General features: G+C 48.9%; 1 protein-coding gene across 1 annotated transcript in view; it reads left to right on the top strand.

Annotated features, from left to right (window-relative positions):
• Window positions 1-378: 378 nt before the first annotated feature.
• The window catches only part of cfap299 (cilia and flagella associated protein 299), a 530,788-nt gene continuing 516,625 nt past the window's right edge, over window positions 379-14,541 (top strand). Inside the window, exon 1 of the mRNA XM_078411120.1 lies at window positions 379-515. Within this exon, the coding sequence (XP_078267246.1) occupies window positions 402-515 (114 nt within the window). The 5' untranslated portion in view covers window positions 379-401. The remainder of the gene's footprint in view (window positions 516-14,541) is intronic.

Here is a 14,541-nt window from a genome sequence, read left to right as displayed (position 1 = left end):
GTTGTAGGAAGGAACTACAGATGCTGGTTTAAACCGAAGATAGACACAAAATGCTGGAGTAACGACAGAGGGTCAGGCAGCATCTCTGGAGAGAAGGAATGGGTGACATTTCGAGTCAGACTTTTTTTTTGATGTCTCGTTTTCACACCTTGCACTTCCTTTTCCCTGGGTCTCCCTCAGTCTGAAGCAAGGTCTCGCCCATTGCTTCTCCCCAGAGATGCTGCCTGTGCCGCTGAGCAGCAGAGTGGCTGCAAGAGGCGGAGCTCGTGCCCCGGGCCAGCCCCGGCCCCAGCCCCAGCGCCGCCGGAAGTCCCCGTTGCTGGGCGACGGCACCGGCCCCAGCCCCAGCGCCGCCGGAAGTTCCCGTTGCTGGGCGACGGCACCGGCCCGGGGTAAACAAGATGGACGAGGACGAGCTGGGCGTCGCGGCCGTCGACAACATTGTCAACGATTTCGAGACCTACGAGACTTTCCTGGACTCGCAGATCACTTCGCTGGATCTGTATTACCTGGAGGTGAGAGCGCACCCGCCGCATCCACCCTGGGGTCGTTGGGACTGGGACTGGGACTGGCCGAGCGGATCCGCCGCGCACTGGTAGCGCCGCTGCTCCGGGAGACTGGGCGGGCGGGTGGGGGTGGCCAGCCCGGCACAGCACAGCACGGCCCAGTCCGGCACAGCACAGCCCAGCACACCATGGCACAGCCCAGCCCGGCACAGCCCAGCACAGCCCAGCCCGGCACACCACGGCACAGCCCGCCACAGCACAGCATACCATGGCACAGCCCAGCACAACACAGCACAGCCCAGCACAGCCCAGCCTGCCACAGCCCAGCACACCATGGCACAGCCCAGCACAGCACAGCCCAGCCCGGCACAGCCCAGCCCGCCACAGCCCAGCACACCATGGCACAGCCCAGCACAACACAGCACAGCCCAGCACAGCCCAGCCTGCCACAGCCCAGCACACCATGGCACAGCCCAGCACAGCACAGCCCAGCCCGGCACAGCCCAGCCCGCCACAGTCCGGCACACCATGGCACAGCCCAGCACAGCCCAGCCCGACACAGCCCAGTACGGCACACCATGGCACAGCTCAGCACAACACAGCACAGCCTGGCACTGTCCGGCCCGGCACAGCCCAGGACACCATGGCACAGCCCGGCCCGGCACAGCCCAGCACACCATGGCACAGCCCAGCACAACACAGCATAGCCCAGCCCGGCTCAGCACAGTCCGGCACACCTTGGCACAGCTCAGCACAACACAGCACAGCCCGGCACAGCCCACCCCAGCGCTGTTTTCTTTTCTCCAGACGTGCTGCCTGTCCCGCTGAGTTACTCTAGCATTTTGTGTCTATCTTCGGTGTAAACCAGCATCTACATTTCCTTCCTACACATAACTGGATACAGGAGATCGACACAAAACGTTGAGTAACTTAGCGGGACAGGCAGCATCACTGGAGAGAAGGAATGGATGATGTTTTGGGTTGAGACCCTTCTTCAGACAGGCTTTGGATAAGGGAAACGAGAGATATAGACGATGATGTAGAGAGATCACAATCACAAATCACAATCAATCACAATAATACTTTATTAGCCAAGTATGTTTTGCAACATACGAGGAACTTCATTTGTCATACAGTCATAACAATAAAAAGCAACAGGACACACAAAATACATTTTAACATGAACATCCACCACAGTGATTCCTCCACATTCCTCACTGTGATGGAAGGCAAAAAAAAGTTCTATCTCTCCCTTCTTTGTCCTCCAGAGATCGGGGGCCTCAAACCTTCCATTGACAGGACGATCTTGACATCCGTAGCCGGCATCGGGCTTTCCTCATCGGGGCGATCCAGCTCCTGCTTCCTTGCTTCGGGGGGGGGGGGGGATCTCAGCTCCCCCGTGCCAGGCGATCATACCCCGGGTTGGGGCTATCGAACCTCGTGCGGCTTTTGGAGCTCCCAACTGGTCTCAACTGAGCTCTGCAATGTTAAAGTCTGCAGGCCGCGGTTGAAGCGTCGATCCCAGGCAAGGGATCGCATGCTCATATGGTAAGTCCGCACCCCGGGGGGAGTCAGGCAAGACCTCCAGCTCCACGATGTTAGGCCGCAGAGAAACTGGAGATGCGATCCGGAAAGCAATCGCATCTCCAGCAAGGTAAGAGATTGAAAAAAGGTTTCCCCCTCTCCCCTCCCCCACCCCCCACATAAAACAAACCAGAAAATGTTTACACACACTTTTAAAACTTATCAAAAATAACAAAAGAGTTCAAAAAGGATAGATAGACTGTAGGTGAGGCAGCCATCATGTGGCGCCCCCTGGTGGAATATATAGAACAAATGAATGAAAGATATGCAAAAAAGTAATGATGATAAAGGAAACAGGCCATTGTTAGCTGTCTGCTAGGTGAGAACGGGAATCTGGTGTGTCTTGGGTGGGGGAGGGATGGAGAGAGAGGGTGCAGCTTACTTGAAGTTAGAGAGATTAATACCACTGGGTTGTAAGCTGCCCAAGCGAAATATGAGATTCTATTCCTCCAATTTGTGATTACCCTCACTCTGACAATGGAGGAGGCCGACGACAGAAAGGACAGTTTGAGAATGGTAAGGGGAATTAAAGAGTTTGGCAACCGGGAGATCAGGTAAGTACAGGCGGACTGAGCGAAGGTGTTCAGCGAAACGATCTGCTCGTCAACGTTTGGTCTCGCCGATGTATAAGAGTCCACATTTTGAACAACAGATACAGTAGATGAAGTTGGAGGACGTGCAAGTACCTAACCTGCTGGAGTCCCTGAACAGAGTCGAGGGAGGGGGTATAGGGACAGGTGTTGCATCTACTGTGATTGCAGGGGAAGGTACCTGGGGAGGGGGTGGTTTGGGTGGGAGGGATGAGTTAACCAGGAAGTTGAGGATGGAATGGTCTCTACAGAAGGTGGAAAGGGGTGGAGATGGGAAGATGTGACTCGTGGTGGGATCCCGCTGGAGGTGGCAAAAATGTCGGAGATTTATGTGTTGTATGCGATGGCTGATGGGGTGAAAGGTAAGGACTATGGTTTCATGGTAGGAAGCAGAAGTTGGTGATGGAAGGCTGATTTTCAGACTGGAGGCCAGTGGCTAGTGGTGCCATTGCTGTTTGTCATCTCACGTACAGTCTTACTACTATTAAACCAGACAACCTGATCCCAATTCGTAAATCTTGGCCTGAACTGTTATTCCAGCTCTGTCCAGGTGGGAACAAGAATTGCTAATAAATTTTAACCTTAAAAATAACCTGCTGGCTGCAATAGTACATTTCTATGTGTATTAAAACAGAATTTTATGCTTGGAAAATGTGTCATGGTAAAAATATACCTACTGCACAATTTTGAACTTCTACTGGGGATACTGACAGGAGAATGTCAAGTATTGAAGATCACTTAGTCTGATTTTGATCATTTTGATCCTGCGTTCCATAGTGTGAAAGTTAAGGATGATCTGAAGGTCGGATGGTCTGATGCTGGATTTAGTTTTAACTCCAGAGTCAGTACACAAATGTCTTGAACCAACAAGCATTTTGAATCTGGCTCCTCAGTTTCAAGATCAATAATGGCTGGCATTCATTGTGTGGTGGCACAGTGGCACAGCACATTGGCGCAGTGGTAGACTTGCTACCTTACAGTGCTAGAAACCTGGGTTTGATCCTGGCTAAGGGTGCTATGGTTTCGGAGTTTGTATGTTCTCCCTGTGACTGTGTTCGTTTTCTCCAAGTGTTCCGGTTTCCTCCCACACTCCAAAGATGTACAGGTTTGTAGGTTAATTGGCTTGAGTAAAAATTGTAAATTGTCCTTAGTGTGTAGAATAGTGGTAGTGTACGGGGGTGATTGCTGATTGGCATGGGCTCGATGGGCTGAAGGGCCTGTTTCTATGCTGTATCTCTAAAGTCTAACAGAAGGGAAGAAGCTGTTCCTGAGTCTGGTGGTGCATGCTTTAAAGATTCTGCATCTTCTGCCAGTTGGGAGCAGGGAGAAGAAGGAATGACCAGGTGGGATAGGGACGTCTTTGATTATGTCGGCTGCTTTTTTTAACTGCTAGATGGAGTGTATAGTGGGGAAGACACAAAGTCTGAAGTTGAATTGTGTCTTTGCGCAGGAGAGAAAAAGTGATTTTTTTGGGATATTTATTAATTTTAACTTTTTTGAACTGTTTCAAATGCTCATATTTAAACACATTTAGAATTCTGAGTTTGAACGCTTGACAAATATTAGCTGTCAAAAGAACATCAGATTAATCTGTGAGTGAGGCCCAGGATCTGCTGTTAGCAAAGCCTCAGAGAGTTGAACCCAGAAGTGCTCAAAAATTTAACACAGATTTGGGACTAGTATGGACAACAAGTTGCATTATGCACCTTTTTCTTATCTTCTATATTCCCTTTTTACTTACTATGAAAGAACACTTCAACAAGGCACGATAAGATTCCCCATGGTTGGCTGCTACAGAAGGTTAATTTGCATGGGATCCAAAGGGAACTAGCTAACTGGATACAGAATTGGCTTAATGGCAGAAAGCTGTGGGTGGTGGTAGTGGGAGGTTATTTTTCGGACTGGAGGTCCATGACTGGCTAATGGAATTTAATTCAGATGTGTGATATGTTGCATTTTGGGAAATCGAACCAGGGCAGGACCTTCGCAGGGAATGGTAGGAGCCTGCGGAATGTTGTAGAACAAAGGGATCTAAGGATATAAGTTAAAAAATATATAAGATAGGGCCTGAGGAAGGTTCCCAACCCATTATTGATTACATACGTGAGGTAGAACAAGTGTAGGGCTACAGAGCTCAGTTGAAAATATCATGCCTGACTTTGTTAAAGATCTATTTCTACTTGCTGAGTAGATATGGAGCATCCTTCAGCATAAGAGGCTCAAGATGCCTGGACTTTGCTGAGATCTACATAAAATTGTTTGATACTGAAACCTGTATGATAGACTTGTTGTTCAAGGTGTGAATCAGAGATCCAGGATGATGAGAAGGGGGAGCAGGAGGAAGGAATGAAATGTAGCCAATGTAAGAAGAGTGACAACCTTTCTTCTCATGGCTGATTCATCTAGTTAGTGCCATACAGCATCTCTTTACAGCTTCTTAAAATCTGGGATGTAGTCTAAAACGCTTTATTGGACTACATTAGACTCTGCAAGTGAAATTCCATCCACCATGTTCACTAATGATGAATGGAATATGGTGTTAACTGGGCATTTTGCTTATTTTGATAGCCATTTTCTTATGGAGTGAACATTTGGCAATGATATTCAGCTCATTATCCAGAGAGCACATTTCTCCTTAATGTAACATGAAATAACACCATGACCCAAAACCTTGTTTGTCCATTCCTCTCTGCAGATGCTGCCTGATCTGCTGAGTTCTTCCAGCAGTTTGATTTTTGCTCAAGGTTGTACTGTCTGCAGTCTCTTGTGCATCCAGGTGTCTGACTCAGTTACCACCTGTAACTTTCTTTTTGGATTTGAAACTAGAGTTGTTTTCCAGTCTCACCCATGGATCCTGGAGTGGTATTACCAACAATACCCTCAGAAAGTCATTTGCATTAACTTTGGAGACCAATATAACTATGTTGTATCCAAAGCCAAAATCACTGGCATTAAGATAAAGATAGTACATGTGACAAATAAAGTACCATAAAGATCTTTGAGAATCAATTCAGCTGCAGTGTTTGGCAGCCCTACTCCCTGGTCCCTAAACAATTTTTATAATGTCTGTGCAGTAGACCCTCAAATACTGTGACAGTCGAAAGAAACATTGCAAAAACACACTAAAGGTATTTCCCAAGGAAATATAGTCGTCACAATCTGCAAAAAGAAGGCTACCAATCAATGCCAATGATGCCAATGCCACCATTATACAGACGCCTGAATGAAAGGGAAAGGGTTTGTTCTTGAAGTCAAAAGAAGTGCATCGGAAAGGAAAGGAAAAGAGGCTTTCACCAATGAACTTGGAAGTATCTACAATTAGGGGTCCTTGATTTTATCCCATGGATATTTTTTGCCTGGGATACCATGTGCTTCTTAGAGGTAAAACACGAGAAAGAAGACACTTCATTTCTTTTTGAAAATGTTCTCCTGACTTGTATAAATGTAGGTTAATTCTTAATTTAGACACACTAATGCCAACATTTTGCCATAATGATTTCATAATTCAAAAGAGCAACATTGAAAGGGAGGAGATTTAGTGGGGTGGGAAGAGGAGTGGTGGGATGGAAAGTGGAAGGAAGCAAAACCATGTTCAAAGCCAATTATTTTGATGATTAACTTTCTCCTTCAAATTGCAGTGCCTAAAAGCAAGACAGTAACATCACGGCACCTAGCTCAATACAGAAACTGTGCCATGTCCATAGTCACCAGAGCTCAGCAACTTAGATTCAATCCTAATTTCCAGTGCTCTCTATGTAGAGTTTGCATGTTCTTCCTGTGATTGTGTGGGTTTCCTCACAGAGTTTCAGATTTCCTTCAATGTTCCAATGTTCCAAAGATTGACCATATAAAAAGCCCCTTCTGTGCAGGTGCAGGGAATAGATGAAAATGTGGGAAAATAGGTTACTGGGAAAGTAAATGGAATTGCCTTATGAGTCACCAGAAGATTGATTGCAAAATGGTCACCTTCTATGTTGTATGGAAATACGTCATGCCATGTGTGTAGCAATATTTTTGCTTTCTGATGCATTATATGTCAAATTGAGCATATTTCAAGCAAAATAGATCAGTTGGATTGTAAAAAATATAGTGCTGCAGGAACTCAGTGGTTCAGGTAGCATCTGTAGAGAGAATGCACATATGATGTTTAGGGTTAGAACCCTTCTTTAGACTGATGAAGTAGGGGGAGAAAGCTGAAAAAGAGAGGTGGAGGTGGGGCAAAACCTAGTAAGTGATAGGTGGATACAGGTGAGGAGAGGACAGTCAGAAGTTCCAGCAGTCTTGGCTGACAGAGTGCAGGTGTTTGCTGAAATGGTTGACTTGTCTACACCTTCTCTTACCAATGTAGATAAGGCCACCTGGGAGCATTGAATGCAATCCACATGGGAGCACCTCTGCCTTCCTGGATGGAAGTGAGAAAAGAGAGTTGTAGGGACACTTGTTATATCTCCTTCACTTAAGGGGAAAATGCCTGGGGAGGGTGCGGGTTGGGTGGGGTGGGATGAGTGAACCAAGGAGGCCACGGACAGAAAGATATATATGGGAAAATGAGTTAAAATGGTTAGCAACCGAGTGCTCCAGTGGGCTTTGGGGGACAAAGTGGGTCTAGCTGAAGTAGAGTGAGCACATCAGGAGCACTGAATGCAATAGATATGGATGGAAGAGGTGCATGTCAATTTCTGTTCCACCTGGAAGGGCTGCTACAATCTCTGGCTGGAAGTGGAGGGACAGGTGTGGTTATAGGGGAAAGTTGGATTTATAATCATTTAAGTATGAATGTAGATAGTGTAGAAACAGGCAAGCCACTCTCAAGGTTAAGGATACTGGCTCGCAATTGGTTGAGCTCTAATGAGATTTGCTGAAACCACATAAACTACTTCGAAAGTACTTGGTTTTTATTTCCACGGAAGTAGAAACCAGATCTATCAGTTTCTGTGGTTTTGGCAGAACTATTGTGCTGTGTTGCTCTCTGGCAATCTGCCACAATAGATGTTTCTGAGCTGACTGCAGCTGATGAGTGCTCGGTGTTTCTCCTATAACCTCTATGTCTTTTGTTCTGCACCCTCAGTGTCACCAGATGCCACATCAGCTGCTTCTGCTTCTTCCTAATAAACTGATACAGGAATCTATTTAATCTATTGGGGTTTTGGATTTCATCTTATTACCTCTTGCTATATTTTCTTGTATTCCTGAAACCTATCCACCCTCACTCATGTCCTTCAACTCTCTGGGATGTTTCTTACCATTAACTCATACCCGAGTAATTTACAATAGTCCATTAAGCCACGAGCATGTATTTGTGATGTGGGAAGAAACCAGAACATCCAGAGGAATCTCACTTGACCACAGAGAGAACATGAAAATTCTGCACAGGCAGTACACAAGATGAAGATTGAACTCAGGTCCCTGGAGCTGTGAGGTGATGGCATGTACTGCTGCTACATTGTGGCTCTCTCAATCCCTACACTCTTATCAAGCAAAACAATTTTTAATCTCTGATTTAAATCCACTCCGCTACCTGGAAGTTTCCCTCCAACTAGAACATTATCCTAATTTGAAAATATATATTTTATCCTTCAGTGTCATTGGATCCAAATCTTGAAAATATCTGCCAAACAGCAATATGCAAATATCTTCACCATAAAGGCTCTAACAATTCAAGGTGGTGGCTGATCAGCATTTTCTTAAGGGCATTTGGGAATGCATTAAATGTTAGCCCACATCTTGAAAAATAAGTAAAAATTTATTGAGCCCACATCAAGAACATTCCACACTTCTACCACTCTACATTAAGAAAGCATCTCTAAGAAGCATTCGCTTTTTCTGATGAATGTCCTAACCCTAAATTTATGGTGATGTTCTGGATTCCAATAATTCTTTATCTCTCTGTTAAATTTCTTTAAAATACTTCATATTTTTTAAAGAAATCACCCCATTTCATGTAATCCTGATGTTTTGCAGAATCTTTGCCATGCTTTTTCCAGGACCATATTATTTCCCATGTGTAACTTTATAACTCGACACTTTATGCCAGAGGTGGTTTAATCATGGTTCTACCTGGCTGTAAAAAAACTTTCATTGCTCTTTATTTACAGCCATTAGTATAAAAGCTAATGTTCCATTTACACTTTTGATTTTTCTTTTCATATTTGACCACTACATTTAAGTGATCTGTGTACCTAATTCCTAATGTTTTTAACATTATGTTAAATCTCACTAACCTGACTGAGTTAGTGAGGTTGGATCCAATGTTAAAATTCAAAATGGATACTGTAGATCAGTGCATGTTCCTTTAACATAGTGACCTCACCACTACTAACCACTCCCCATTGTCTCTTGTATAATTGTAGCTTCCCCACCTCCAGCTCGCTCTCTAGTTCCAGTGATGACCACGGACAGCTAGGGCACAACATGTGTGTAGTGAAATTAATAAACAATATCCAGTAAAAGACTCTGTGTGCAAAGGACGTCTCTTTACATGGTGTCAGAGCGGTAGACTTGCGTCTCCTGTTTATCGGGTTTTTATTTTTAGCATTTGTTCGTCCCAGTTGTGTCCCATCCTTCCACTTTGCCATGGCTCCCTCGTGTCGTCGTCCGGACACGCTTGTTTTTGATGAGGACATAGTGCACCGCTGGACTGTCTTCCAGCGGGACTACGAGCACTATATAGCGATTGCCCATCCTGATGCAACTGCTGCGATAAAAGCTCACCTGCTCCTCAACCTGGCTGGTCCGGAGGCAATGGAACGCTATGCGTCGTTCGAATTCGTCCCTCCGGAGGACCGCAACGACCCGGTATGTCTCATGGCTAAGTTCACTGCCCTGTGCGATATACCCACCAATAACATTATCGAACGTTTCAACTTTTTCTCGCGGCGTCAGACTCCAGGGGAGCACGTTGACGCCTTCATTGCATCCTTAAGACATATGGCTCGGCGGTGCCGCCTTCAAACGATTACACCCGACGAGATGATCAGGGACGTCCTGGTCAACGGTCTCCTAAACTCTAAGCTGCGGGATGAGCTCCTGATGAAGCCTGACCTGTCGCTAACGGACGCCATACATGCCGCACGCATGGCCTCTGCTGTTGGCTCAGTATCTCGGCCGGCGCCCCAGGACATAAATTTCACCGGCCGCCGGCGATTGAATGACCCGCAGACCAGGGTCACCCCCTCCGCGCCCACTATGGTCACCCCTCGCAGATGCCCAAACTGCAACTTCTCGTCACACAGGTATAACGTTTGCCCAGCGCAGGGCAAAACTTGTAATTCCTGCGTGAGGCAGAACCATTTTTCTGCAGCTTGTCGTTCTCGTGGGAGACCTGTCCCTGCTCCTAGAAGGAGTCTAAACAACCTTGCGACCGATGATAGCGCAACCGGTTCCCGGTACCAACATGAGGAACTCCATGGCTCAGATACGACTTCCTCCCATGGAGACTCTATGCTGTTTTCGCTTTTGGGTGCACCTGCATTGATAACGGATCCATCCGTGCATGTTACGGTCAATGGACACTCCTTCCCTGCCAAGGTCGATACTGGGGCTTTTGCAAATGTTATGTCTGTGGGCCTCTTCGAGCAGATAAGCTCGGGGGAGAGGGTTACTCCTGACAACTCCCGCCTCCATGCCTATGGGGGAGGCGTTCTGATTGCCGTGGGAAAGGCAACGGTTATCTGTACTGTTCTGGAGACCTCTCGGCCCCTCACGTTCCTCCTGCTAGCATCCGACAACGTCACCCTGCTGGGCGCCCGTGCATGCCAGGACTTTGGTTTGGTCTCATTCCACCGCGACATCCACCTGGTGCAGGCCCCCATGGACCCCCTGATCGAGTACCCTGACCGATTTGATGACGTCCTGGGGAAGCTGCCCTGTGCCTACAAGATCGTTGTGGACCCGGGGGTCGACCCAGTGGTCAGACCGGCCCACCGTGTGTCTTTTGCCATGAAGGGCCGCGTGGAGTCCACACTACGTGGCATGGTGGACATGGGCATCCTCAAGGAGGTGAGTGCCCCCACCCAGTGGGTCTCCACCATGGTGGTCGCTGCCAAGAAGGACGCGAGCGAGATCAGGATCTGCATCAACCCCAAGGACCTGAACCTGGCTATTAAACGCCCGCACTACCCCATGCGGACGGTGGAGGACGTCGCGGCACAGGTCGGTCCAGCCACAGTTTTCTCGGTCCTGGATGCCAAGAGCTCCTTTTGGCAGATCCCGCTGGATGCACGTTCCTCCTTCCTGACCACCTTCAGCACACCGTTCGGCAGGTTCCGTTTCCTCCGCATGCCTTTTGGGATCAACTCGGCAAGCGAGGTTTTTCAGCGTACGATGGAGCAGCTGTTTGCTGGGTTGCCGTGCGCCATCATTGTGGATGACATCCTGGTGTACGGGAGGGACGTCGCTGAGCATGACCGACACCTCCGCCAAGTCCTGGACAAGGCTCGTGAGATCAACCTCAAGCTTAATCGAAGGAAGTGTCGGTTCCGCGTTGAGGAAGTCACCTACGTCGGCCACGTTTTCACGGCGGGGGGCCTGAAGCCAGACCCCGAGAAGACGGCGGCGATCACCAAAATGCCCGCTCCCACTGACGTGCCCGGCCTGCAGCGCTTCCTGGGCATGGTCAACTACTTGGGTAAGTTCATACCCGACCTCAGCGAACTGAGTGCCCCCCTGAGGGAGCTGACCAAGAAGGACAATGCCTGGGTCTGGCTCCCGCACCACCAATCGGCCTTCGTGGCCCTGAGGTCCAGACTCGCACGGACCCCCACTTTGCAGTTCTTCGACCTGAACAGGCCAATCGTCCTCACCTGCGATGCATCTCGGTTCGGCCTTGGTGCTGCCTGCCTGCAGCTCTACGACGACCGACAGCTGCCCGTCTCCTATGCCTCTCGCACAATGACCCCTGCTGAACAGCGCTACGCCCAGATAGAAAAGGAGCTCCTTGCCGTGGTGTTCGCGTGCTCCAAATTCAGAGACTACGTTCTTGGAAAAACTTTCACCATCGAAACTGACCACCAGCCGCTGGTCTCTATTTTAAACAAGCCCATCCACGCAGCCTCGTCCCGCTTGCAGCGAATGATGCTGCAGCTGCAGCGTTTCACATTCAAAATCGTGTACCGCAAAGGCAAGGAGATGTTCGTGGCAGACACTTTGTCCCGTGCCCCACTACCTTCCACTTCCCGCCATCCGTACGAATCGGCTGACCTGATGGTGTTGAACGTCAACATCGTTCCATCTTGGCAGATGCAGTCACTGGTCACACACACTGCCGCTGATCCGAACCTTCAACAGCTTGAGGGCGTCATCCGCCGTGGCTGGCCTGAACGACGGTCTTCCCTGCCGGCTGGTGCCGTGCCCTACTTCCTGGTTCGGGATGAACTGGTGCTGCACGCGGGCGTGGTGGTGAAGGGTCACAAGGTTGTGGTGCCGGCTGCGCTGCGAGATCACTACTTCCAGACTGCCCACAACGGACACCCAGGGGTGGAGGCCACGTTATCCCAGGCCCAAGCACAGTTTTACTGGCCTGGCATGGTCAAGGACATCCGGGACAGGGTCTCCGCCTGCGCTGCCTGCAACAGCCTATTACCTCATCAGCAGCGCCAGCCTCTCCTGCAGCAGCCGGCTCCCGAGTTGCCGTGGATGGCTGTTGCCGCTGATATTTTCGAGTGGCGTGGCAAACACTACCTGGTCCTGGTGGACTCCTACTCCAGCTGGTTCGAGGTGGACCTGCTGCCGTCCCTCACGTCTGCTGCCGTCATCGGGAAGCTTCGCCGCCACTTCTCTACCTTTGGTTCCCCGGCATCCCTCCAGTCCGACAACGGCAGCCAGTTTACCAGCGCGGAGTTTGCTGCTTTCGCCACCCGGTGGAACTTTCGCCACATCACCAGCAGCCCCGAGTACCCGCAAAGCAATGGACTTGCAGAGCGCGCTGTCCGCAGCGCTAAGGAACTGATGGAACGTTGCCGGCTTGACAGTTCGGACTTGTACCTTGCCCTCCTCAACCTCCGCAACATCTCCCGGGACCCCGCGCTCGGTTCCCCTGCCCAGCGCCTCATGTCCCGCACCACTAGACCCCCTATCCCCGTCTCCCAGCAATCCCTGCAACCCACGGCTCGGAGCCCTGCCGCTGTCAGGGAGCGCTTCACTGAAAAGCAGCTCATTCAGAAGCGCTCCTTTGACAAATCGTCCCGTCCCCTTCCACCTCTGTTCGCTGGCCAGGTTGTCCGGATGGAGTCCACCTCCGGTCACCACCGGCTGGCCGTGGTCGTCGGCAATGCTGACTCTCCACGGTCGTACCTGGTCAACTACGAGGGCACCGTGTATCGTCGTACCCGCCAGCACCTGATGCTGGTAAACGAGCCTGCACCGCCTCCCGCGGTCCCGTATTCACCTCCCGTCCAGTCCCCGGTGCCTGATGTGCCTCCTGCTCCGGTACATCCGCAGTCGCCCCAGCCCCCTTCCCCTCCCTCGCCTGCGCATGTATCGCTTCCCAGTCCTCCTCCTTCCCCTGGTTCCCCAGCCTCTGTACCCGCACCCGTCCATGCTGTTCCTTCGACCGGAGGGGATGGTGCGTTGCGCACCCGCTCTGGGAGAGTGGTCAGGCCGCCTGTCCGGTACGGTGTGTATGAGTAGTCTGTGTTGTGCTGCATTCTATCTGCTCCCTGCTTGTAGTTTGAGCCTAGCGCATGAGCCGTGGTCACTTTTGTTTCCAAGAGGAAGGATGTAGATCAGTGCATGTTCCTTTAACATAGTGACCTCACCACTACTAACCACTCCCCATTGTCTCTTGTATAATTGTAGCTTCCCCACCTCCAGCTCGCTCTCTAGTTCCAGTGATGACCACGGACAGCTAGGGCACAACATGTGTGTAGTGAAATTAATAAACAATATCCAGTAAAAGACTCTGTGTGCAAAGGACGTCTCTTTACAGATACCCTCATGCTCAGCTGCATTGAAACCCAAATTCTTTAATTTATGAATATTTCAAAGTTAATTTTAGAGTTAATACTTGGGAAAGTATTGTCGGGAAAAATACTCATCATGACACATTTGAAGTTATTAAAGGCTGATTTTTTTCTTTGTGTACTCCAGTTGGAATGCTGTGCTGGTTGCAATTAGATATTCAATTGTGCACAATTAATCCAAATGGTAAATAAATTGTACTTTAAAAAATATTAAGAATTTTGAAAGAACAAAAGAACTCCAAGGATGGTAGGGAAGCCATTGGAAAGGATTCTTCAGGATAGGATTTACTGACATTTGGAAGAGAATGGGCTAATAAGGGACAGTCAGTCCACAGCAGGCCATGTCTTACGAACTTGACTGAGTTTTTTGAAGAGGACAAAGCTGACCAATGAGAGGGCAGTGGATGCTGTCTACATGGGCATCAATAAGGCCTTTGATAACGTCCCTCATGGTAGGCTGATCCAAAAGATTAAGATGCATGGGATCCAAGGAGACTTCGTCAAATGTAAGGGGAAAGTATACAATTAATGGCAAGACTCGTACATACAGAGTGATGTACATAATGATGTACAGAGTGATCTTGGGCTCAGCATCTGTAGCTCTATGAAAGTGGCCATAGAAATAGATTGGGTGCTAAAGAAGATGTATGGTATGCCTGCCTTTGAGCAGTGAATATAAGAGTCAGGAAGTCATGTTGCAGCTTTATAAAACTTTGGTTTGGCTGCATTTGGCGTATTATGTGCAGTTCTGGTCACCGCATTACAGAAGAAGCACACCTATGTTGATTTAAATGAAAAAAGATAACTTACACAGTGTACTGTTCTATGTTTAACAGGTTAAATCAAAATATTTCGTCAACGGAGATAATTGCCAGTGGATGTAGTGTATCTAGACTTTCAGAA

Source organism: Rhinoraja longicauda, chromosome 1 (genome assembly GCF_053455715.1).
Source record: "Rhinoraja longicauda isolate Sanriku21f chromosome 1, sRhiLon1.1, whole genome shotgun sequence".
NCBI classification, from domain to species: Eukaryota; Metazoa; Chordata; class Chondrichthyes; order Rajiformes; family Arhynchobatidae; genus Rhinoraja; species Rhinoraja longicauda.
The sequence above is the reverse complement of the archived record's forward strand: the minus strand, read 5'-3'. Positions and strand labels throughout refer to the sequence as shown.